This window comes from Protopterus annectens, chromosome 9.part0, assembly GCF_019279795.1.
Source record: "Protopterus annectens isolate FY-2018-M chromosome 9.part0, PAN1.0, whole genome shotgun sequence".
In the NCBI taxonomy this organism is placed as follows: Eukaryota; Metazoa; Chordata; order Ceratodontiformes; family Protopteridae; genus Protopterus; species Protopterus annectens.
In genome coordinates, this window is record NC_056743.1 from 287638281 (window position 1) to 287663489 (window position 25209).

The 25209-nt window shown below is 36.9% G+C and overlaps 1 protein-coding gene across 2 annotated transcripts in view; it reads right to left on the bottom strand.

The window, feature by feature from the left end:
- The window catches only part of USH1C (USH1 protein network component harmonin), a 3114702-nt gene that overhangs the window by 1967957 nt on the left and 1121536 nt on the right, over window positions 1–25209 (bottom strand). For both annotated transcript variants that reach the window (XM_044082874.1, XM_044082873.1), the window contains exon 7: window positions 5427–5484. In XM_044082874.1, the coding sequence (XP_043938809.1) occupies window positions 5427–5484 (58 nt within the window). The remainder of the gene's footprint in view (window positions 1–5426; window positions 5485–25209) is intronic.

The window sequence follows — 25209 nt, forward strand, 5'->3', positions numbered from 1 at the left end:
GAAAGACAATTGTTAACTTTTTCAGTAATTTCTGACATTGGCTGAGGCAAGAAAAGGTCCCCAATGGGGTACTTAGCTTTTTTGATGACTTCGGAATCGAAGAATACAGGAGCTGACCGACCGGCACTTGCGAACTGCTTCTGCTTCGGGCACCGCGTGGCAAGAAAGACTGAAGAAAATGGCGTCGGCTGATGATTATGTACTCCAGCTGCCCTGACGTGGGACAGAAATGCGACATCAGCTGACGTCGGACCCAGACTTTGGAATCCGGCCAACCGAGGGCTGCCTGAGGCAGGACAACCCATATGTTATGACTGCAGTTGCATTCTTGAAGGACATCTATCAGATCTAAGGGAAAAATTGAAGAGCAGACTTTGGCACTGCTCAGAAGCTTACAAACAGTCCTGGATACAGCAAATTTGTATCTGGACTAGACTAGCTACAGGAAAGGTGGGAAAGAAGCACAGATGCCAGCTTTTAAAACAGAACATTGAAAGAGATTGAAAAAACTGCACACATGGTCAATAAACTATGATTTCTGGGCCAGAAACCACTCATCTTGTGGTCGATAGGCTACCTAGTGCTTACCACTCCCACTGATAAGCTAGAAGGCTTCACTCACAGAAAAGCTTGGGGGGCTCAGAAGGTTACAAACAGTCCTGGATACAGCAAGTCTGTATCTGGACTAGACTAGTTACAGGAAAGGCAGAAATCAAGCTTACAATATATATATATATATATTTATGAAGTCTGAAACTCAAATGTATGTCAACACTTAATGACTTCAATCATAAATAATTTGCCAGAAAACCACAACTTTTATGTAGAAAAGACCAAAACTATGAGTCAAAAATCTGAACATTATGTAAAGTCTGGACAACTGAAAGGTATGGTATGAAGAGAGAAGCTACAAGGGTATATTTACAGGTATTTAGAACACTGCATTGCACAACATGTATTTTATTTTGGAGAGACACGGAAGGTTAGAGGGACTAGACATGGACAGACAGTACAATCAGAGAATACAAGGCTGCAAACAAAGGAGAAGCACATCATGTCTGCAGAAATGCAACCGTGCCTGGAGTAGCTCAGATCAGTTGTGTGTTCCAAACAGTATGGTATGCAACCTTCAGGCTGACGAATGAGCAATAACATGTAACATGCATGTAGCAGTCTAGGGCTGATGCTCCCCTGTTTATATTAAAACAATTGACAAAGTAGAAGCTCCCTTGTAGTCACTTCACCTCACGAAAGACATCAGTGCAAACAACATCATGAGGACAACGCAGGAAGATGCTTTTTCTTTTATTGCACGTTCTGGTACCTTGGCCATTCGCCTTCAAATGGAACAATTTAATGCAAAATATCACCTCCTTATATACCAAACACTGCAAACAATTATACACAACTAATCAATTAAGTACTCATACTCATTATTAACTGATTTTCTTAAACTGCAACCACATAGTGCAAATCTATGCAACTCAAAAGAAGACATTTTATATATATATATATATATATATATATATATATATATATATATATATATATATATATATATCAAATAAACAAAAAATAAGCACATATGATGTAACCATATACTTTAAACATAGAATAATAATTCATGTATACATATAAATACATGTAAAAATTTTTTTTTCTTTATAGATATGTATATATAAAAACAGTTTTACCACATTTTATAAACTAATGTATTCATGAAAAAAATTTCACGTTAACCTTTTTAATTTAATCAAGCCCATATTTATACTAAACTGTTTTAAAATATATCATAATGCATATTCATGAATATATTCCTACTATACATACTATTTTGTTCTACTATACTTTATTTTACAAAGTTGTATTACTATCTCAATTCATTCCCCTAGGACGTATGTATGATAATTTACTATCATCCTGTACTCAAGTTTATTCAATTCCCTTTTAAAGTTGCCATTATGAACTTTAGGTCGTGCTAATACACTAAAAGTGAATCCCCCCATTTGCCCTTGATGTGCAGATATGAAATGATTAGTTACAGGGATAGCCATATTTTTCCTTCTGATGTCTCCAATATGTTCTAAAATCCAAACCTTAACCTTTCTTGTAGTTTGTCCTATATACCACAAAGTCTTGGTGCAATTACATCCAATAATATAAACCACCCCATGAGTTGCAGTTCAATTTCTCCTTGGCAAAGTAAGTTTTTCCATTAATTTTATTACCATGTAGATTTTTAACCTTATTGCACAGAGTGCAATTCCCACATTTATGCATGCCAACAGATTTTCCAGTCCCATAAATTTTTCTATTAAGTAATTCTTTCAAATTATTATGCTTGCCATATGAGAAAGTAACATGTTTGGGAAAAAGGTTTTCCACTGTAACATCCTCAGTTACTATACCCCAAAATTGTCTTACTATTTCCTCCAAAGTTTCAGAAAAGTCAGAAAACTTAAGTTATATAAAAATAACTTTTCCTCTTCTGATAATGTATTTTTCTCTACATAATGATAACCTGCCCTGTATCCTTGTTTAATAACCTTTTGTTGGGCTTTAGAAAGAATTATCTCAGAATAAATAACCCCTTAATGACAGTCTTTCATATACTTCATCCATGAAGACTTGTCTAAGTTCCTTTTCAGGGGTATTATAGAATTTTTTTTCTACATTCACCATATGGCAGTGCACTAAGTAAATGTGGGGGATGCATACTGTCAGCATGCAGAAAATTATTCACTGAAGTTGTTTTTTTGTATGGTCTGTGTTGAACTCTACCCTGCTCATTAATGTAAAACTCAACATCTAAAAAAGCTGTGTTATCATCCATATATTGCCAAACAAAATTAAGTCCATGTATATTTACATTAAGCTCCTCCATGAACTTTTCAAACTGCAACTTGTCACCCCGACATACAAAAATGAGGTTGCCTGTATAACGTTTTAGTACACATTATTTACAAGATTTTTGAAACATAAATTGTTTTTCAAATTCCCCTATGTATAAGACAGCATACGATGGGGCAAATGTTGCCCCCATCTCTGTACCTCTAGCTTGTAAATAAAAATCTTTTTTCCACACAAAATAATTGTGGGTCAAACTAAACTCCAAAAGAGACAACAAAAACGAGATGCGAGGTCCTTCTCCCATTACTTTCATCACAGCTTCCAGGCCCCATTTTTTCTGTATATTAGTATACAACGATGTCACATCAACGATAGCCCAAAAGTAGTTCTTATCCCATTTCATGTTACATAAATCTTTACAAACTTCACTTGTGCTTTTAATATGTGATACAACACGGGACAAATATGTTTTTAAATGAAAATCCAGAAATTTATTAACTCTCTCTATGTATGAGCCTATAACTGAAATTATTGGTCTACCAGGAGGATTTCTAACATTTTTGTGAATTTTCAGTATGGCATACAAATAGGAATGCCTAGGATCACTAACAAACAACTTCCTAACATCATTTGATTTTAAAACGCCCAAACGTTCCCCTCTTTCCAATAATTCACAAAGTTCCTCACTATACTGTTGCATCGGGTTTCCAGATAATTTCTTATAAACACTTTCTTCAGATAACAAATCCAGTACCATATTTTCATACTGTTCAACATCCATTATAACCCAACTGCCCCCCTTGTCCGCTTCTTTAACAACTATCCTGTATAATGAAGTTCTTAATTCCTTTAATGCTAACCATTCATTTTTGCTGAGATTATACTCTCTTTGTGTTTTATAAAACCTGCAAAATTCATGTTCAATTTTAGCACAAATAGTATTTTCAAACACATTAATAGCATTCAAACACTTTGGAGGCATAAAGGTGCTGTTAGAAGAAAAATTAAGTATAGGAATAGGCCCATAACCCAGACATAAATCCCCACAATCCAAATTATCCTGTTCACAACTTTCATCTGAAAGTAATATATCCGATTCATAGTCATATGTACTCAGATTTAACAATTCATCACTATCAGAAATGTTACATACATCCTGAGCACATTTTTTCTCTCTATCTTGGAAAAAAACTTTCAAATTCAACTTGCAGACAAACCTCTTAGCATCAATAATGATGTCCGCTAATGTGGGAATCATGGTAGGCACTAATTTGGCCCCCTTCAATAGCATGTTTTGCATTTCAAAAGTTAAACATTCATTGGATAAGTTAACTACATTTAAAGCCACATCAGCAGAATGTAATACATACAGATAAAAGGCAATTTCATTATTAAATGCTTCAGTTAGGTTCAGTAACATCTGAACATCTACCAAATTTCTATCAATATGCACTTTAACAGAATTCACTGGGGGGAATTCAAAAGTGTCCTTACTGTCTTCTGCTTCTATTAAGTGTTGTTCCATCTCCCTCAATTCATCCTGGAGCAAGTTTGAAGCTGAGAAGGTGCTGAGCTAGAACCCTGCACATTTTTTATATGTCCCTTTGTCCGTTGCGGTGAACTCTCACTGGCGATCTCCTCGGAGACACTTTTTCTGCTCCTGCTGGTTTTGACTGAAGAACAAGATGATCAATTAGTATTTTTGCTCATGCGTGCTTTGGGTTTGTAGTAATGACGTCATCCTCTCCATTGCTAAGTATAAACACTGTTGGTCTCAAAATCTTTTACATCTCTGCTTAATTTACCTTTCTTCCATTCAAGCACATTTTGTTTCACCTTGTTGATCCTTGTCCTAATGTCCTTAAATGTGTTCTGAAACAAGTCATTAAATACATTTGCCATCAACTCATTCTGTAACGTTGTAATTTCCCCCTGCAATTTTTCAACAGTTCGAGTATTCCGCTTAAACAAAATCCGGAGATAGTTTAAAGTGCACTCCAACGCGGCTTGTCTCCATTCACACAATAAGTCATTCTCATCTTCAGTAAACCCACCAGCAGGTAATCGATCAATATGAAGCCCCCTGGGTGTGATGCCCAAAGAGACATTTTCCAGCAATTTCAGATCCTAGAAAACAGTCACCTCTTTAGACATGAGACGTTCCGACAGCACAAACCTCCATAGCAGTGTTGTTTTCAGAGACCGACCAAAAGTCCACACAAGCAGTTTGCCACTCTCTCTCCACCACAAAATCAGCAAACAATATTCCATCGTTAGCAGTAGATCAGTACCTGATGGTTTACATAGTGGAGCTGGTTGCTATTTTAAAGAACACCAAATAAATAAGCTTTAGATTATCAAAAAAAAGAATATAGTTATATAAAAGACGTTGAGATTTTAGGTTATGTAGCACAAGCAGAGGCAAAGTTAAACATAAAGCCAAAGGCATTACTTAAAATAACTCTCAATCGATGACTAAGGCATACACAGAGATGAATACACATACACATATCATATAAATCCACAAATATTTAAAATAGTAGTAGTAGTTGTCGTAAATTAAAAAAATGTCTCACCCCAGCTTCTGATACAAACTGGTCTACAAACTGCCACTTCAGTGGCTCTTCAGATGAGCTAAATAAAAAGAAAAACATTCAGATAAACAATTAACAAATATTCATATTTTAAAAATTCATACATATTTTAACTGCTTGTGGCTATCTGCCTCACCTAATCAAATTAATGAAGCTATCTCAAATGGAAGATAAATGTGTGTGTAACTGTCTTCTCAGACAGGGCTAACAATTTCTCAGGTAGCAAATCAGCAGTTGTTAAGTAAGCATGTACCCAGAATTCCTTGAGTCAATTTCTCTGCTATCTATAACTCCAATACTAAATGGTACTTTGGTGACATTCATGTGACAAGTAGATTACAGTTTAATAGACTGCAAAAGACATTTGTTACTTCACTAAAGAGAATTCATTTTTTAATGAGATGACCAAATGCAGGAAAACATGAAAACACACAAACTGCAAATTCAGATAAGAATCTGGATCCTTATACTTTGTATAAATACTGGGAACCTTACAAGGGTTGACATTTCATACCACTCAGCTACACAGATGCTAAACAGCATGCTTATATACTGTTAAACAGTTACATTTATTGAAAATGGAATAAATCTCAAAATCATTTTAAAAAAGGAATACAGAGAAACTTTATTTTAAGTAATGAGTTAAGGGGAAAGCTCACGCACCCTAGTCGTTTAATGATTACTCTGAACCAAATGACTAGCACACAAGATAAATACAAAGGATTCCTCCTGCCCACTAACTTCAGCTTCATCTAAAATGAATGCAGCTTTTCTAGCTTCCTCCCAGTTCCAACTCTAATACTACCCCTTAGTTTAATACTCGCATATCACTGCTAGATCACTCTGCTATCTAGCCACTTTTATTCTCCCACTACACCTCTACTCTTACTATATACTTTAGCTACTACACTTTTCCTGCTTCTCAAACCTGACTTGCTACCCAATTAACCAACTCTGTCCCTTCTCCTGTTACTATACTCCCTACTGACCTACTTGGCCAACGTGTTCACAATTCTACTGTACAAAACATTAATGCTACCCCTACTCACATTGTTCACTATTATGTAATGCCTCAACCTAAAACTGAAAACATGTGTTTAGTCTATGTAATTATATTAAATCTTAAGCTTCTTTGCTTTGTTACTGGTCTATGTTAACTTTAGTACTAGCTATCTTCTTCTTCTTTTGGCTTTTCCCGGTTAGGGGTCGCCACAGCAGATCATCTGTCCGCTCATGATTGGCAGTGGAGTTTTACGGTGTTGAGTTGCCAGCCCGGCGCCCAACCTTCCACAGAAGGCACACGCACTCACGCCTAGGGCCAATTTAGAGTGTTCAATCCACCTACATCATGTCTTTGGGATATGGGAGGAAACCAGAGCACCCAGAGGAAACCCACACGACCACAGGGAGGACATGCAGACTCTACACAGAAGGCACCCCAGCCGAGGATCGAACCAGAAAACCTCTTGCTGTGAGGCGGTAATGCTAACCGCTGCACCACTGCGGTCACCCTCCATGTTAATTGAAATAAGCTTGAATACTATGTTACTTGTCAGTGTTAAGTTTGCTACTATTTACGTAAATCTGAATGCTTCTGTATACATCTTGTAATTTTCTTGAATTTAACTGTGCAGCTTTTCTCCCCGGGCATCCGCTGAAAATGGACATGTATCCAGTCGGACTTTCTCAGTCAACAAATCTAAAATAAATAAAAGTAAATAAGGATAATACAGTTCAAGTTCAGGTTTATTTTACTTGTTTTCTAAGCAATTTAGAAAACCAAAATATAGTATTACAAAATCATTTAAACCAATTTCATTTTCAGTGACTCTCCCTTAAATTTCTAACAAATATACAGGTAAAATGGAGAAGAAAATAAATAGCATGGAACATTTAAATATGTAGAAGATACCTAGTATATCTCACTCAGATATTACCAACAATTCCAAAACCCAGTTTTACCAGTTTCAGATGGTACTGTTAAATACACAATATACATTTGGCTCGCTATAGACTGTGGCCCAAGGTCAACATCTTATTAAGTGGTCTGACAGTTGTTTATTCCTTAACTAAGAAATGTCTCACCATTTTCTGATCCAATTACATGAAGACTCCTGCATTCCTACTACATAAGCATGCCCTTCTCAGCCAGATGGAGTTGCGCAAAAAGTGAATTTAGATGTGTGGTCTGTTCTGCTGTGTTTAAGTTGGCTTTACCAATTGAACTGTATGGCAATTCTTGGAAATGTTGAAACTGGACAAAAAATGGAAGTTATTTACTCACCATAACAAAAAAATCCATGCTGTCCTATTTTTGTCTGGTTCAACAGATGGGTCTGGGATCTGACTCAGATCTGGTCTTGGCACCTCTAAATGCATGGATCCAGGGCTCTGACCCTCCCCTACTCATAATCCCTCTCTACCTCCCCCTGTATACCTCATATCAATTTTGACCACTATGTGACATATTATTGAAACCAAAAAGTATCAAAGTATAGGAAGAAGAAGCAACCAGCTGCGGGTGATGCTTGTAAGAGTCTTCAGAGTACCCCCTGTTCTTCAAGGTACCACAGGTGACAATTTGGAAGGAGAGAGGAATGTTGAACCAGATAAAAATAGGACAGCAGAGATATATCACTATGATGAGTACGTAAGTTTGTACTTGATATTGTCCTTTTTTTGTCTGATTCAACAGATGGGACAGATTTCCTGGCTACCAATTTCCTGGGAGACATCAAGGAAGGATATTCCTGAGCACACAGGAGCCAAAGAAAAACCATGATCTAGGTTGTACATCCAGTTTATAATGAGCCGCAAAGGTATGAACAGTTGACCATGTTACAGCAGCACAAATTTCATCAGTGGGCAGATTTTGTTCAAAATACTGTGGAAGTTGCCATTGACCTTGTTGAATGAGTTATTAGTTTTTAGATAATGACAAAAAAAATAGTTATGCACTCACCATAACTGGGCATCTGTGTTGTCTATTTTCATTCTTCCTTAACCCATGAGTTCAGATTCGATCCTCGTATCTGACTCGGCCACATATTCCAAACTTCAGATCCAACTCTTACGCCCCTCCCTCTACCCATAATGAGTTAGTCCACCTCCATTACTTCAGATCTAGTTTGTTGCCATTAGTCCCATACAGCTAGAGAGAAACAGGAGAAGCTCATACAGAAAGGAAGGGCTTGAAACCTGAAGAGTAGATTCCAAAACACAGTCTAAGAGGTCTCTCCAGAAACTGAAGGATGGGAGATGGATGGGAGGGAACTGGCCCTCATGGAGGGATACTTCAGAGTATTGCCAAACCAAAGGCAGCTTTGTTTACAGTAATAATATTCAATTTGCAATAAGCAACAAAGGTATGAGCACTGGAACATGTGGCTGCAATACAATCATCAGCAACAGATATTCCTGATCAAAAAAAAAAAAAACAGATGAAACAGCCACAGATCTGGTTGAATGAGCCTTGGCAACAACAGATCCAAGAAATACAATCTGTAATCCATTTGAAAAAAGAGGCTTTAGAAACTGGGCATCTCAGCCTTTTTGGTGAAAAAAAGACAAAGCTGATCTGATTTTCTGATTTGCTTTGTCGTGTGAACATAAAAATGTAACTGTCTGTTTACATTAAGGAGATGAACCATGTACTCTCCTTTATTTGAAAAATTTGGAAAGACGACTGGTAAATGAATGGATTGATTAATGTTACTTTCAGAAGCCACTCTGGGTAAAAAGGAAGGGTTTTGTCCATAATGTAATCTATCTTTATGGAAAATGATGCAAGTTTTTTTTGAGGAAAGAGCATGGAGTTCAGATATCCTCTCTGCAGAAGTAATGGCTACTAAAAAGACTGTTTTCCATGAAAAGATCTCTAAATTAGTTTTACCTAAAGGTTGAAAAGGTTTCTGAATTAGACCTTGTAGCAAAACTGTGAGATCCCAGGAGGTGAAGGATCCTTTATTGGTTGTCTGAGAAGAAAAATACTCTTTAGGAATGCTTTGCATAATTTGGACAAAGCCAAGGAATAATGCATGTCTACTGTGTGGAAATTAGACATGGCTGCTAATTAGTTTAATCATATAGAAACTAGCTCCTTTAAAAAGAATTGCTAAAAATTGAATTACTACAGAAACTGGAGCAGAAAATGGGTCAAGCTCATTATTCAAAGCCCAAAGGGAGAATCTTTTCCACTTTCTCTTGTAAACTTTCTTAGTAGCTTCTTTTTATGAAGCCAAAATAATGGTAAACACAGGACAAGACAGCTTGGGCTGTCTAACCATTACTGGAAGAGGAGAAACCATGTGGTTAGTTTGAGGGCCTGGATATTGGGATGCTGGATCCCTGATGGGTAAGAGAAAAGACCCAGAAATGGCTCCAGTACACATGGAAGATAACAAAGGTGCGACCATAGGAAGGGGAACCACACTTGTCGAGACCAGAAGGGGGCAATGAGGATGACTGAGCTTTTCAGACAACTTGCTTTCTGCAGAAATCTGAGAATCAAAGGAAGAGGGGAATAAGCCTTCAGGGACAGACGTGGACTACAGCATCTCTCGGTGACTTCTCATGAGGGGGGATAAAATAAAACTATCTCCTGAAGTTGTTGTAGGAGATACAAAGAGGATGCAGCAAGGTTTGTACCAATGATGGAAGATCCTTTCCACCACAGACATGATTGAGAGACCACTCGTGAGGCATCAGGATGGATTTGCTTAGTTTGTCCGCTAACATGCTGGTTTTCCCTAGTATGTGCATTGCAATTAGAAAGTGGCCTGATGAGAGATCACCCATTCTCAAACTCTCATGGTCTCTCTGTAGAGGGGATAAGATTGGGTTCCTTTTTGTTGATGTACAAGACCACAGACATGTCAGTCTGAACTGTAATAGTCCCTAGAGGAACAGCATCTTAAATGCCTGCAACGCGAGTAGGACTGCTCTCATCTCTAGTACAATGATATGCAGATTGGTCTCTTGGGGGGGACCACATGCCTTGTACCGTCCTTCCCATGAAATGCCCCCCCCCACCCTAATTGGGAGGCGTCCATGGTCATTGTGGCCATTGGAGGCAGTGAAGCAAAGTGGTGGCCTAGATGAATGTGTCATTTGCAAACTGGAGTAAGCTTGACTGGAAAAGACAGGGATTGATGAAGAATAGACCACTGAACAACTACAGTCCACTGAAGAACACACAAAGAAACATGCCAAGGAAAGAAATACAATGGCTGCTGCCATGGATCCTAATACTTGAAGGACTGATCTTGCTGGATGAAATGGGTGGGAAATATGTAGATGATCTCGATTCCTGAGAATGAATATGCGATGAAGTGGTAGTTATGTTACCTGTGTTGTTGTTTTCAGAAGTGTTCCAATGAATTCCAGGCTCTGGAATGGTGTTAAGTTTGATTTGGCACAATTTATTGTCATCTCCAGCAAATGGCAAATTTGAAGCAAACAGTCCCTGGAATGTAGAAGTAGATGCTTGGAGGGGTGGTGAAAACCAGTCATTCAGATAGGAAACACTCAGAATCCTTTGAGTCTCAGATGATCAGCTACCACTGCCATATATTTGGTAACACACCCTGGGGTCAGTGGTGAGTCCAAAGGACAGGGCTCTGAAATGGTAATGACTGGCTCCCAGCCAAAAGCATTGTTGATGAAGGATGTCTTAAAAGCCTCTGCAAAGTCACATAGCCGCATCCAGGCATATCTTTTTATGGGAATGCCTGAATAAGCAGCTTGTGAGGTGTCTTCAGCTGTGTGAGAAATCAACATCATTGAAACATTTGAAACAGACAAAAGAGTGGCCAGCTGAGAGGACGTTCTTTGGAAATCTTCTATGGACATGGACTCAGAGAGTATTTGAAAACTCGTTGGTCAAATCTCTCTAAATTACTGTGATGTGTGCTAAGTAACAGAGACCTCAGGGCAAAGATCGCTAAGACAAAGACTCTCTTGCGAAATGTATCCAATGCCCTAGACTCCCTGTTTGGCAGATGGACAGAAGAGTCCTGTTCTGCAAATTCTTTCTTGGTGGCTGCTGCCGCCACCATCACAGCATCAACTGGGACTCCTTTACTTCAGTTGGGTTTGTCTTTTGGGGCTAAGAATTTGTCAGGTCTCTTCAAGATAGGTTCAATGGTATCCAGCTCCTTCCAAGGCAGGCAGGAAACTAAACCAATGCGTTTATCTGCTGGGAGGGATGGGGGTAACTTAAGACAGACAGGTCAGAACCAAAAGCTTCCAAAAATACAGATTATTTCAGAAAGGGGGTTTTGGAAGACCAGCCACCTTTTTGTCTTAAGATCTCTAGAATGTCTCTGAAAGAGATGTTGTCCAGTGGTGATCTAGGGGACCCTTCTCCTTTATCAAAATTGGTATTCTCCATAAGGAAGTCCATTGGGGAGTCAATGTACCTCCTCCTGCATGTTCTCTTCTGATGGACCTCCTCTGTGGGATGTTCAGTGTAGGTGTCAGAAGAGTGGGGTCATTCCTCTACTGGAACCAACTGGACACTTGTTAGAAATGGCTGTCTCTGTGGAGTAGGTCTGACTGACTCAGAACTCGGAGCCAATGAGAGAAAAGGGGGTGAATCTAAAAAAGAGAAGGCAGTTTTCAAAAGAGATAAAAAGCCCTTTCCACAATCTCAAAGGTTGAAGGACCCAAAGCGGCTTCGACCAGTCCTGTCAGAGCTGGAGCTCCCAGCAAAGGTAGGTCTCTACCACTCTTGGATCCAAGCTTCAAGGATAGAACTGGACTCAAACTATTCAGGGCCAAGGGGCAGAGGCAGATCCAGCAACATCAGAGTCGATCCCGGCCCCATGGACCCAATGCTGACACTCTGGCTCCTGAACTCATTCCGATCCAAGAGTATCAGAGCAGAGCTAGTCAGGGATACCATCGGAATCAAAGAAGATATCTTCCTCGGATTTGGCTCCAGACCTCTCAGGGATTTCAGATCTTGGGACTTCGAAGCAACTGCAGAAATCAGAGAAGGAGACAAAATAGTTTTGGACATCACAGGAAGACACACGGATCCGACCGGGGGCACAGCTGGTAACTTTTTTTCTTAAACTGCGAGGGTAACTCAAGCTGTTCACCAAGGCTATTAAGATTCCTATTCTTAAACATATACTTCAAATTTACTTTCCTGGTGAAATTTTTAAGCTCCAAAAGAGTGTATAAGGCTTCTTCTTTTCTATTGGGAATAAATTTCATTCCCTTCTTCAATAGTGAAAAATGTTCACATGTAATATGTTCATCTGAATAGTTAAAAATATTAAAGCCTCCAAGGCTCCAATAAGGCTTTATTCCCAATAGAAAAGAAAAGCCTTATACACTCTCTTGGAGCTTAAAAATTTCACCAGGAAATTAAATTTGAAGTATATGTTTAAGAATAGGAATCTTAATGGCCTTGGCAAACAGCTTGAGTTACCCTCACATTTTAAGAAAAAAAGTTGTTTTAACCCTCCGTTACACCCAGTAATTGCATCCTTTGAAGATGTTTGTACAAAGGAGATTTTTAGGTTATATAATACTAAAAGAATAGGAAATCCCAGGAGAATCCAAAACTGCGCACTTTATTGTTTAAAACACAAAATAAAATAAACGCTATTAAGTTCATGCGTTTTCGTCTACAAAAAGACTTCCTCAGATTTGTACATGTGACTTAATAAACACTGCCTTTTATACAATTAATTAATTAGAAAACACCAATCATATTCCTCCATATTTTCAAACAACTGTTGCCTAATCTTTAAAAAATCCATCTAAATACATTAAATTTCTTTGTCGTTCCTTACGAAAATAAATATTTAAAAACCTTTGTGTATATTAAATTAGTATATTGTTTTGTTAAACCTTTAAAAAGTATCTTAAAATGTCTCAATATGTATTAAGTTTTATTTCATTTAATGCCTTTAGGAATAAATTTTAAAAGATGTACTGCCATCTACTGGCCTTTTCTATTATTGCACTTCAAGCTTTTGCTGCCTTTAGTTTCAGTAGTGGTTTGACAGTAATATATTCGTTCAGCCCAGGATTTTGTTGGCGTCCAAATATATCTGGCACCACAACTCCTTGTATCACACAAGTTCCTCCCATGGTCCTCACCTAAGATCCTTTTTATTTGATCTAATACAAAAATCTATATTTGAAATCCTCACATACCCTTGAGTGCCTATATAATGCATTTGTTTCTTTTCCACATTTTATGTCGTAGATGTGTTCATACATCCTCTTTTTCAAGGGTCTCTCAGTTTTTCCGACATAAAAGGATGTGCAATTTGTGCATATTACTAAGTATACTAAGCCTTCTGACTCACAGTTGAAATAGCCCTTACTTTTGATCCACTTTTGCCTACTTTCCAAGAATACTTTATCCTTGTTTAGTATAAATTCACATTGTCTGCACCTACCGCATTTGTAGGTGCCTAATTTAACTGTGTCGGGCCTCTCACCTTTCCTAAAGTTGTTCCCCAGCTCTAGTATACCCTTAATGTTCATAGGATTTCTATATATGATTTTAGGTGTAGTGTCTGGTAACCCTTTCAAGTCCGTTAATGACTTGAATTTGTTCCATTCTTTTTGAAACACTCTCCTAACCTTGATATTTAACGCATTATATTCCAATACTAGGCCTTGTTTGTAATTATCTTCTCTAGCACTAGTGTAACCCTCCGTATTTTGTGTTGTTAACTTCACACCTTTTATTGGCGCAAATCTTCCTGTTCTTCCTACGGTTACTTCTTTCCTTATTTCATCCGTAAAAGCCTTTGGGTATCCCCTATCCCAAAACATTTTTTCCAGTTTGTCACACTCCTTTATGAAGTCAAGTTCTTGACTGGACATTCTTGATCCCCTCACCAACTGTCCTTTTACCAGATTTTTCATACAATGTCTCGGGTGGCTACTTTCATAATGTAGGAATGAATTTACGTAGATGTCCTTCCTATATACTTTTGTCTCAATGGAATCCCTTTCTTTCATAATTTCCACATCCAAGTAAGAGATATTATCATGTGAAATATTGTGTGTAAATCTTAAAAAGGATGTAGTTTCACCTATGTGTTTGATAAATTCTTCTAATATCTCCACACTTCCTTTCCAAAAGATGATAATATCGTCCAGAAATCGTTTGTACATTTTACAATACTTACTGTATTCAGTTTGGAAGATGTGTTTCTCTTCCCAATTTGCCAATACTATATTGGCAAATGTGGGTGCACAGGCCGCACCCATCGCTACCCCCTGTATTTGTTGGAAAAATTCACCATTGTGCGATAGGTAATTATTCCTTAAAACCAAATCCATTAGGCCTGTGCACACAATTTTCTCATTATGTGTTAAGGTTTGATCCTTAAACACCTCTTCTTCAAACATTCTGGTCCCTTCATCATACGGAATGGACCCAAAAAGGTCCACTACGTCAATGGTCACCAGTTTTAAATCCCTTTCAAACAGTTCTGGACTAATATTCCTCAAAAGGTCCCATGAATCTCTGAGTATAGCTTGTTTGTTTAACCATATATGTTTGGTTTTAACATCTACGTATTTTGCTAATGGTGTTATTTTGGAACCTTGTGCTGACACTATAGGTCTAAGCGGTGGATTGGATGTATCCTTATGTATCTTCGGGATTCCAAAAATTATTGGAATCCTAGGTTTATCTTTTTTCAAGAACAGCAACATTTTATTTTCTATCAAAGCTTCTGTTTCCATACTTTCAAGAGCTATATCTATTTTTTTTTTTTTTTTGTAGGCCAAGTTTATCTCATTTTTGGATACCACTCTGTATTTGGTTTGGTCCATCAATATCTCGTTCATTTTCCCATCATATTCTGTTACATCCATTAATACCACCCCCCCTCCCTTGTCAGGCTTCATTACCCTTATGTTTTTTTCACATCGCAATTCAATTAATTTCTCTTTTTCTTTTGGATCTAAATTATCCTTATATCCTGTTCTTTTGTCTACTTTCCTAATAACTTCTTCCATAACGTTTTCAAAGTTTTTTAATTGTGCCTGTATGGGTGGGTTGAAGGTAGATTTACACTTCAGAATATTTTGGTCCCTATTTATTTGTATATTGTGATCTAACCCTATTCCTTCCTTGTTATAGAGTAATTCCAAGTTCATTTTCCTAAGGAATATTTTCATATCCAATATAGTTTGTACTTTGTTCCCCTTAACCCTTGGGATATATTTAAAACCTTTTTCCATAAGTGAAAAATGGTCTCTGGTTAGTTCAATATTGCTGTAGTTGTAAATAGTGAAACCATTAAAAGTCCATGCATTCCCTTCTTGTGTGATACCTTGATCCACTCGTACATATTCAGGTTCGGTCTTAATACTGTCTGTATTTCCCTCTTATCCCCCCCCTCATTTGAAAATTTTGTTTCCTTCTTTCTTCTGTCTCAAATTCTGTATGTTCCTTTACTAGAGGGGGGAACTCCGTGTCATAATCAAGATTATTCATCCCATATCTGTTGTTTCCCTTCCTTGCCCCTTCACTTTCTCTCCATTCCCTGTTATTCCTTTCAACATATTTCCCCAAAGGCCTATTATTTTGTAAAGGTTTAGGGTAGCTTAACTCATTTTCGTACTCTAAAATATCCCTCCTAAGTTTCTCTGTTTTCCTTTTTACTAACTCAGTACATTTCTTGTCTATATTGTGCTTTAAATTATTGTACTTGTTTCGCTCTTCCCTTACTTCATAAAATAAGTCATCTCTTATCTGTAAATCTAAGGTGTTAATTTGTTCTGATAACATTTCTAAATTTCTTTCATTCTCATTAATTATGCATTTTACAATTTCCATTCCACAGTTGTTAAACACTTCTAACAATTGTTTGTGGAAAATTGACCCAATTTGCACATTGTTAGGGTACTTCCAGGTCCGTAACCCTTTGGGTACAATTTTCCTCTGCAAACATTCTGTAAGGTATCCGTTTTCTATCATCACAGATTTGTATCTAAACATTAAGTTTGATATGTCATCTAATTTCTTTTTAAAAGTATCATTGTTCGTAATCTGCCTATGGTTACCCATAGTATAATTAAAATCAAAAACATGTTGTTTGTTCAGCCAACAGTCCATCTCTTTTTTATCAGAGATGTTCAAAGTACCTTTTTCTGTAACTCCGCTTTGTAACTCTGGAAATAAATCCTCGTTTTCTTCCCCCTCATCTTGTAATATCCTCGGCGTGTTACCAGGGTTGAAAGTTTGACCGTTCGGTCCGTGCTCCACAACGCTTGTTCTGCCATCTCCCCTCCTATAGCGTTTGCGTTTAGCACCCTGCTGCCTCGTTCCCAGTTCGCCGTCATCATCGCTGCCTTCCGGGTTGCGATTTCCTTGGGTCAGAACCAAACAAAGCGGAGTCAATAGATCAATTAGGGCAGTGAGTTGCCCTACCAGCTTTCTGCTTTGGCTGGCGTCATCCTGTGCCGACGTTTTGTCCTTCTCCTTGTCCATACCGCTCACTCGACCAATAACCACAAACAGCAGGAACTTCCGAAATGCACCAAAACCAAAAGAATAGGAAATCCCAGGAGAATACAAAACTGCGCACTTTATTGTTTAAAACACTAAATGAAATAAACGCTGTTAAGTTCATGCGTTTTACAAAAAGACTTCCTCAGATTTGTACATGTGACTTAATAAACACTGCCTTTTATACAATTAATTAATTAGAAAACACCAATCATATTCCTCCATATTTTCAAACAACTGTTGCCTAATCTTTAAAAAAATCCATCTAAATACATTAAATTTCTTTGTCGTTCCTTACAAAAATAAATATTTAAAAACCTTTGTGTATATTAAATTAGTATATTGTTTTGTTAAACCTTTAAAAAGTATCTTAAAATGTCTCAATATGTATTAAGTTTTATTTCATTTAATGCCTTTAGGAATAAATTTTAAAAGATGTACTGCCATCTACTGGCCTTTTCTATTATTGCACTTCAAGCTTTTGCTGCCTTTAGTTTCAGTAGTGGTTTGACAGTAATATATTCGTTCAGCCCAGGATTTTGTTGGCTAAATATATCTACCACAACTCCTTGTATCCCACAAGTTCCTCCCATGGTATATAATACTACCAATAAAAGACACTATAATTTATCGGTTAGTGAGAGTAATGTGTAACATCAGGGGAAATACAAATATTAGAGTTGTGAAGCCAGATAAGGGTGGGGGATTGTTATTGCAAACAAAATTGATTACAATTGTGGTATTCTTGTCATGTTACATGACAAGGAAGTTTGTCTGTCATCAAAGAACGAAGTTAATATAGCTTTGAGTAAGATAGGTTAATGTTGGATGATAGTTTGTTCCAAGGTAGTATTAACGAAGCTATATACAATTTCTTGGTTAACAAACACCCTGTTTTACCTGTGGTCTTTGGAATACCAAAGACACATAAGGATATTCTTGAACCCCATACAGGCTTATAATTCCTTCTCGTTATAGTATGACTTATTCATTTGGTGTCTTTGTTGATAGATTAGTTAGGGAATTTTTAGTTCCCATAGATTATATCTTGAAGGATTCATGGGATTTTTTAACAAGGTTTAAAAAGGAATTATACAGTGATGAATGTTAATTTTCTACTGTTGATGTTTGTGACCTTTTTACATCTATTCCACATAAAATTGGTCTAGATTTATTTTATGAAGCCCTTAAGGAGAAAACAACCTTAAACAATTTGTTAATAAACTTCGTTATGTTATGTACGGACACAATTCTAAAAAATAACTTTTTTTGTTTTGAGGGGGAGTATTTTAAACAAAATCAAGGGGTAGCTATGGGTTCGAGTTGTGCCCCCTTATTTGCTAATTTAGTTATGTATAGTTGGGAGAGAAAGCATGTATTTAACACTGACTTCCAACAGAAATGGTCCTTATACGTACGATTTTTGGATGATATTTTTATTATGTGGAACACTGATGGGTATGGTGAAAAATTTAGTGAATGTATTAACAGTATTTGTGATTATTTTAAGTTCACCTCTACATATAATAATGATGAAATTAATTATTTGGATGTGACAATTCGTAAGGAACCCATGTGGAAAGAATTTTCTTCCACTATATTTAGGAAACCCACTTTTTACAACAATTACTTGGAATTTACTAGTAACCACCCCTTCTCAATGAAAAAAAGTATTGTGAAAAGATAATTTATTAGAGTGGCTAGAATGTGTTCAAAATTTGAACAATTTGTTATTGAGATGGAAGTACTTACTAATTTTTTTAAGAACAGATGTTACCCAGAAAAACTAGTTTTGGGTATGTACAGGGTTGTAAAGGAGAATTGGGGGGTCAAGTACACTCCATTATTGGGTAACCCAATGAGGATTAGTGATGAGACAGTCAACCCTGATGGACACACAAGTAGCATGGTATTAACTTTTGGTTGTTACAGCCAAAAGGTTAAAGATATTTTAAGTAAGAATTGGGTCCTTTTTAGAGCAAATAACGAACTTCTACCCATTTTGGGGAACAACCCACCTTTTGTGTTTAAAACTAATGTGAATTTAAAATTTTTGTTTGAACTTCCTACCCTTTTCAAAGGTGTACCTGGGAAAGGTAATACTGGATGTGGGCATTGTAATTATTGTAAATACATTCTTAAGGATACATTTTTGAATATAGGTGAATATGGGGTTAGATAAACACAGTTGTGGGTAATTGTGGTACAAAGGGTTGTGTTTACCTGGTGTTGTGGCATCATTGTTCTAGTTTTTATGTAGGGAAAACTGAAAGGACACTATGTAGAAGAATGTATGAACATTTATACGCCATTAGACAGAAAAACACGAACAACGCCCTCTTTAGACATTTAAATAGTAATCCAGGCTGCATAAAGTTTTTATTTGGTATTTTAGAAATTGTTTATAAGGATTTGAGAGGGGGTGATTGGGTAAATGCATTAGAAACAGCTGAAATGAAATGGCAAATAAGATTAAATGCCACCCACACCCCTGGTATTGATGAATTTATATCTATCATGCCATTTTTAAAGCATACAACTTTGACTCTTTGAATCAAGTTGGGCTCCTCAAGTTGGGTGTGCGATGGAAGAGAAAGAGAAATTTTGACCTTTCTCATAAGGAAGTCCATTGGGGAGTCAATGTACCTCCTCCTGCATGTTCTCTTCTGATGGACCTCCTCTGGGATGTTCAGTGTAGGTGTCAGAAGAGTGGGGTCATTCCTCTACTGGAACCAACTGGGCACTTGTTAGAAATGGCTGTCTCTGTGGAGTAGGTCTGACTGACTCAGAACTCGAGCCAATGAGAAAAGGGGTGAATCTAAAAGAGAAGGCAGTTTTCAAAAGAGATAAAAAGCCCTTTCCCACAATCTCAAGGTTGAAGGACCTAAAGTCGACCAGTCCTGTCAGAGCTGGAGCTCCCAGCAAGGTAGGTCTCTACCACTCTTGGATCCAAGCTTCAAGGATAGAACTGGACTCAAACTATTCAGGGCCAAAGCAGAGGCAGATCCAGCAACATCAGAGTCGATCCCGGCCCCATGGACTCAATGCTGACACTCTGGCTCCTGAACTCATTCCGATCCAAGAGTATCAGAGCAGAGCTAGTCAGGGATACCATCGGAATCAAAGAAGATATTCTCTCGATTTGGCTCCAGACCTCTCAGGATTTCAGATCTTGGGACTTCAAGCAACTGCAGAAATCAGAGAAGGAGACAAAATAGTTTTGGACATCACAGGAAGACACACGGATCCTAATCAGGGCATAGTTGGTAACTTTTTCTAATCAGGACTTGCTGTTCACCAGGCTATTAAGATTCCTATTCTTAAACATATACTTCAAATTTACTTTCCTTGTGCAATTTTTAAGGTCCAAAAGAGTGTATAAGGCTTCTTCTCTTTTCTATTGGGAATAAATTTCATTCCCTTCTTCAATAGTGAAAAATGTTCACATGTAATATGTTCATCTGAATAGTTAAAATATTAAAGCCCATAGCCCAATAAGGCTTTATTCCCAATAGAAAAGAAAAGCCTTATACACTCTCTTGGAGCTTAAAAAATTTCACCAGGAAATTAAATTTGAAGTATATGTTTAAGAATAGGAATCTTAATGGCCTTGGCAAACAGCTTGAGTTACCCTCACATTTTAAGAAAAAAAGTTGTTTTAACCCTCCGTTACACCCAGTAATTGCATCCTTTGAAGATGTTTGTACAAAGGAGATTTTTAGGTTATATAATACTAAAAGAATAGGAAATCCCAGGAGAATCCAAAACTGCGCACTTTATTGTTTAAAACACAAAATAAAATAAACGCTATTAAGTTCATGCGTTTTCGTCTACAAAAAGACTTCCTCAGATTTGTACATGTGACTTAATAAACACTGCCTTTTATACAATTAATTAATTAGAAAACACCAATCATATTCCTCCATATTTTCAAACAACTGTTGCCTAATCTTTAAAAAAATCCATCTAAATACATTAAATTTCTTTGTCGTTCCTTACAAAAATAAATATTTAAAAACCTTTGTGTATATTAAATTAGTATATTGTTTTGTTAAACCTTTAAAAAGTATCTTAAAATGTCTCAATATGTATTAAGTTTTATTTCATTTAATGCCTTTAGGAATAAATTTTAAAAGATGTACTGCCATCTACTGGCCTTTTCTATTATTGCACTTCAAGCTTTTGCTGCCTTTAGTTTCAGTAGTGGTTTGACAGTAATATATTCGTTCAGCCCAGGATTTTTGTTGGCTTCCAAATATATCTGCCACCACAACTCCTTGTAACCCACAAGTTCCTCCCATGGTCCTCCCCTAAGATCCTTTTTTATTTGATCTAATACAAAAAATCTATATTTGAAATCCTCACATACCCTTGAGTGCCTATATAATGCATTTGTTTCTTTTCCACATTTTATGTCGTAGATGTGTTCATACATCCTCTTTTTCAAGGGTCTCTCAGTTTTTCCGACATAAAAGGATGTGCAATTTGTGCATATTACTAAGTATACTAAGCCTTGTGACTCACAGTTGAAATAGCCCTTACTTTTGATCCACTTTTGCCTACTTTCCAAGAATACTTTATCCTTGTTTAGTATAAATTCACATTGTCTGCACCTACCGCATTTGTAGGTGCCTAATTTAACTGTGTCGGGCCTCTCACCTTTCCTAAAGTTGTTCCCCAGCTCTAGTATACCCTTAATGTTCATAGGATTTCTATATATGATTTTAGGTGTAGTGTCTGGTAACCCTTTCAAGTCCGTTAATGACTTGAATTTGTTCCATTCTTTTTGAAACACTCTCCTAACCTTGATATTTAACGCATTATATTCCAATACTAGGCCTTGTTTGTAATTATCTTCTCTAGCACTAGTGTAACCCTCCGTATTTTGTGTTGTTAACTTCACACCTTTTATTGGCGCAAATCTTCCTGTTCTTCCTACGGTTACTTCTTTCCTTATTTCATCCGTAAAAGCCTTTGGGTATCCCCTATCCCAAAACATTTTTTCCAGTTTGTCACACTCCTTTATGAAGTCAAGTTCTTGACTGGACATTCTTGATCCCCTCACCAACTGTCCTTTTACCAGATTTTTCATACAATGTCTCGGGTGGCTACTTTCATAATGTAGGAATGAATTTACGTAGATGTCCTTCCTATATACTTTTGTCTCAATGGAATCCCTTTCTTTCATAATTTCCACATCCAAGTAAGAGATATTATCATGTGAAATATTGTGTGTAAATCTTAAAAAGGATGTAGTTTCACCTATGTGTTTGATAAATTCTTCTAATATCTCCACACTTCCTTTCCAAAAGATGATAATATCGTCCAGAAATCGTTTGTACATTTTACAATACTTACTGTATTCAGTTTGGAAGATGTGTTTCTCTTCCCAATTTGCCAATACTATATTGGCAAATGTGGGTGCACAGGCCGCACCCATCGCTACCCCTGTATTTGTTGGAAAAATTCACCATTGTGCGATAGGTAATTATTCCTTAAAACCAAATCCATTAGGCCTGTGCACACAATTTTCTCATTATGTGTTAAGGTTTGATCCTTAAACACCTCTTCTTCAAACATTCTGGTCCCTTCATCATACGGAATGGACCCAAAAAGGTCCACTACGTCAATGGTCACCAGTTTTAAATCCCTTTCAAACAGTTCTGGACTAATATTCCTCAAAAGGTCCCATGAATCTCTGAGTATAGCTTGTTTGTTTAACCATATATGTTTGGTTTTAACATCTACGTATTTTGCTAATGGTGTTATTTTGGAACCTTGTGCTGACACTATAGGTCTAAGCGGTGGATTGGATGTATCCTTATGTATCTTCGGGATTCCAAAAATTATTGGAATCCTAGGTTTATCTTTTTTCAAGAACAGCAACATTTTATTTTCTATCAAAGCTTCTGTTTCCATACTTTCAAGAGCTATATCTATTTTTTTGTAGGCCAAGTTTATCTCATTTTTGGATACCACTCTGTATTTGGTTTGGTCCATCAATATCTCGTTCATTTTCCCATCATATTCTGTTACATCCATTAATACCACCCCCCCTCCCTTGTCAGGCTTCATTACCCTTATGTTTTTTTCACATCGCAATTCAATTAATTTCTCTTTTTCTTTTGGATCTAAATTATCCTTATATCCTGTTCTTTTGTCTACTTTCCTAATAACTTCTTCCATAACATTTTCAAAGTTTTTTAATTGTGCCTGTATGGGTGGGTTGAAGGTAGATTTACACTTCAGAATATTTTGGTCCCTATTTATTTGTATATTGTGATCTAACCCTATTCCTTCCTTGTTATAGAGTAATTCCAAGTTCATTTTCCTAAGGAATATTTTCATATCCAATATAGTTTGTACTTTGTTCCCCTTAACCCTTGGGATATATTTAAAACCTTTTTCCATAAGTGAAAAATGGTCTCTGGTTAGTTCAATATTGCTGTAGTTGTAAATAGTGAAACCATTAAAAGTCCATGCATTCCCTTCTTGTGTGATACCTTGATCCACTCGTACATATTCAGGTTCGGGTCTTAATACTGTCTGTATTTCCCTCTTATCCCCCCCCTCATTTGAAAATTTTGTTTCCTTCTTTCTTCTGTCTCAAATTCTGTATGTTCCTTTACTAGAGGGGGGAACTCCGTGTCATAATCAAGATTATTCATCCCATATCTGTTGTTTCCCTTCCTTGCCCCTTCACTTTCTCTCCATTCCCTGTTATTCCTTTCAACATATTTCCCCAAAGGCCTATTATTTTGTAAAGGTTTAGGGTAGCTTAACTCATTTTCGTACTCTAAAATATCCCTCCTAAGTTTCTCTGTTTTCCTTTTTACTAACTCAGTACATTTCTTGTCTATATTGTGCTTTAAATTATTGTACTTGTTTCGCTCTTCCCTTACTTCATAAAATAAGTCATCTCTTATCTGTAAATCTAAGGTGTTAATTTGTTCTGATAACATTTCTAAATTTCTTTCATTCTCATTAATTATGCATTTTACAATTTCCATTCCACAGTTGTTAAACACTTCTAACAATTGTTTGTGGAAAATTGACCCAATTTGCACGTTGTTAGGGTACTTCCAAGTCCGTAACCCTTTGGGTACAATTTTCCTCTGCAAACATTCTGTAAGGTATCCGTTTTCTATCATCACAGATTTGTATCTAAACATTAAGTTTGATATGTCATCTAATTTCTTTTTAAAAGTATCATTGTTCGTAACCTGCCTATGGTTACCCATAGTATAATTAAAATCAAAAACATGTTGTTTGTTCAGCCAACAGTCCATCTCTTTTTTATCAGAGATGTTCAAAGTACCTTTTTCTGTAACTCCGCTTTGTGACTCTGGAAATAAATCCTCGTTTTCTTCCCCCTCATCTTGTAATATCCTCGGCGTGTTACCAGGGTTAAAAGTTTGACCGTTCGGTCCGTGCTCCACAACGCTTGTTCTGCCATCTCCCCTCCTATAGCGTTTGCGTTTAGCACCCTGCTGCCTCGTTCCCGGTTCGCCATCATCGCTGCCTTCCGGGTTGCGATTTCCTTGGGTCAGAACCAAACAAAGCGGAGTCAATAGATCAATTAGGGCTGTGAGTTGCCCTACCAGCTTTCTGCTTTGGCTGGCGTCATCCTGTGCCGACGTTTTGTCCTTCTCCTTGTCCATACCGCTCACTCGACCAATAACCACAAACAGCAGGAACTTCCGAAATACACAAAAACCAAAAGAATAGGAAATCCCAGGAGAATCCAAAACTGCGCACTTTATTGTTTAAACATAAAATAAAATAAACGCTATTAAGTTCATGCGTTTTCGTCTACAAAAAGACTTCCTCAGATTTGTACATGTGACTTAATAAACACTGCCTTTTATACAATTAATTAATTAGAAAACACCAATCATATTCCTCCATATTTTCAAACAACTGTTACCTAATCTTTAAAAAAATCCATCTAAATACATTAAATTTCTTTGTCATTCCTTACAAAAATAAATATTTAAAAACTTTTGTGTATATTAAATTAGTATGTTGTTTTGTTGAACCTTTAAAAAGTATCATAAAATGTCTCAATATGTATTAAGTTTTATTTCATTTAATGCCTTTAGGAATAAGTTTTAAAAGATGTACTGCCATCTACTGGCCTTTTCTATTATTGCACTTCAAGCTTTTGCTGCCTTTAGTTTCAGTAGTGGTTTGACAGTAATATATTCGTTCAGCCCAGGATTTTTGTTGGCTTCCAAATATATCTGCCACCACAACTCCTTGTATCCCACA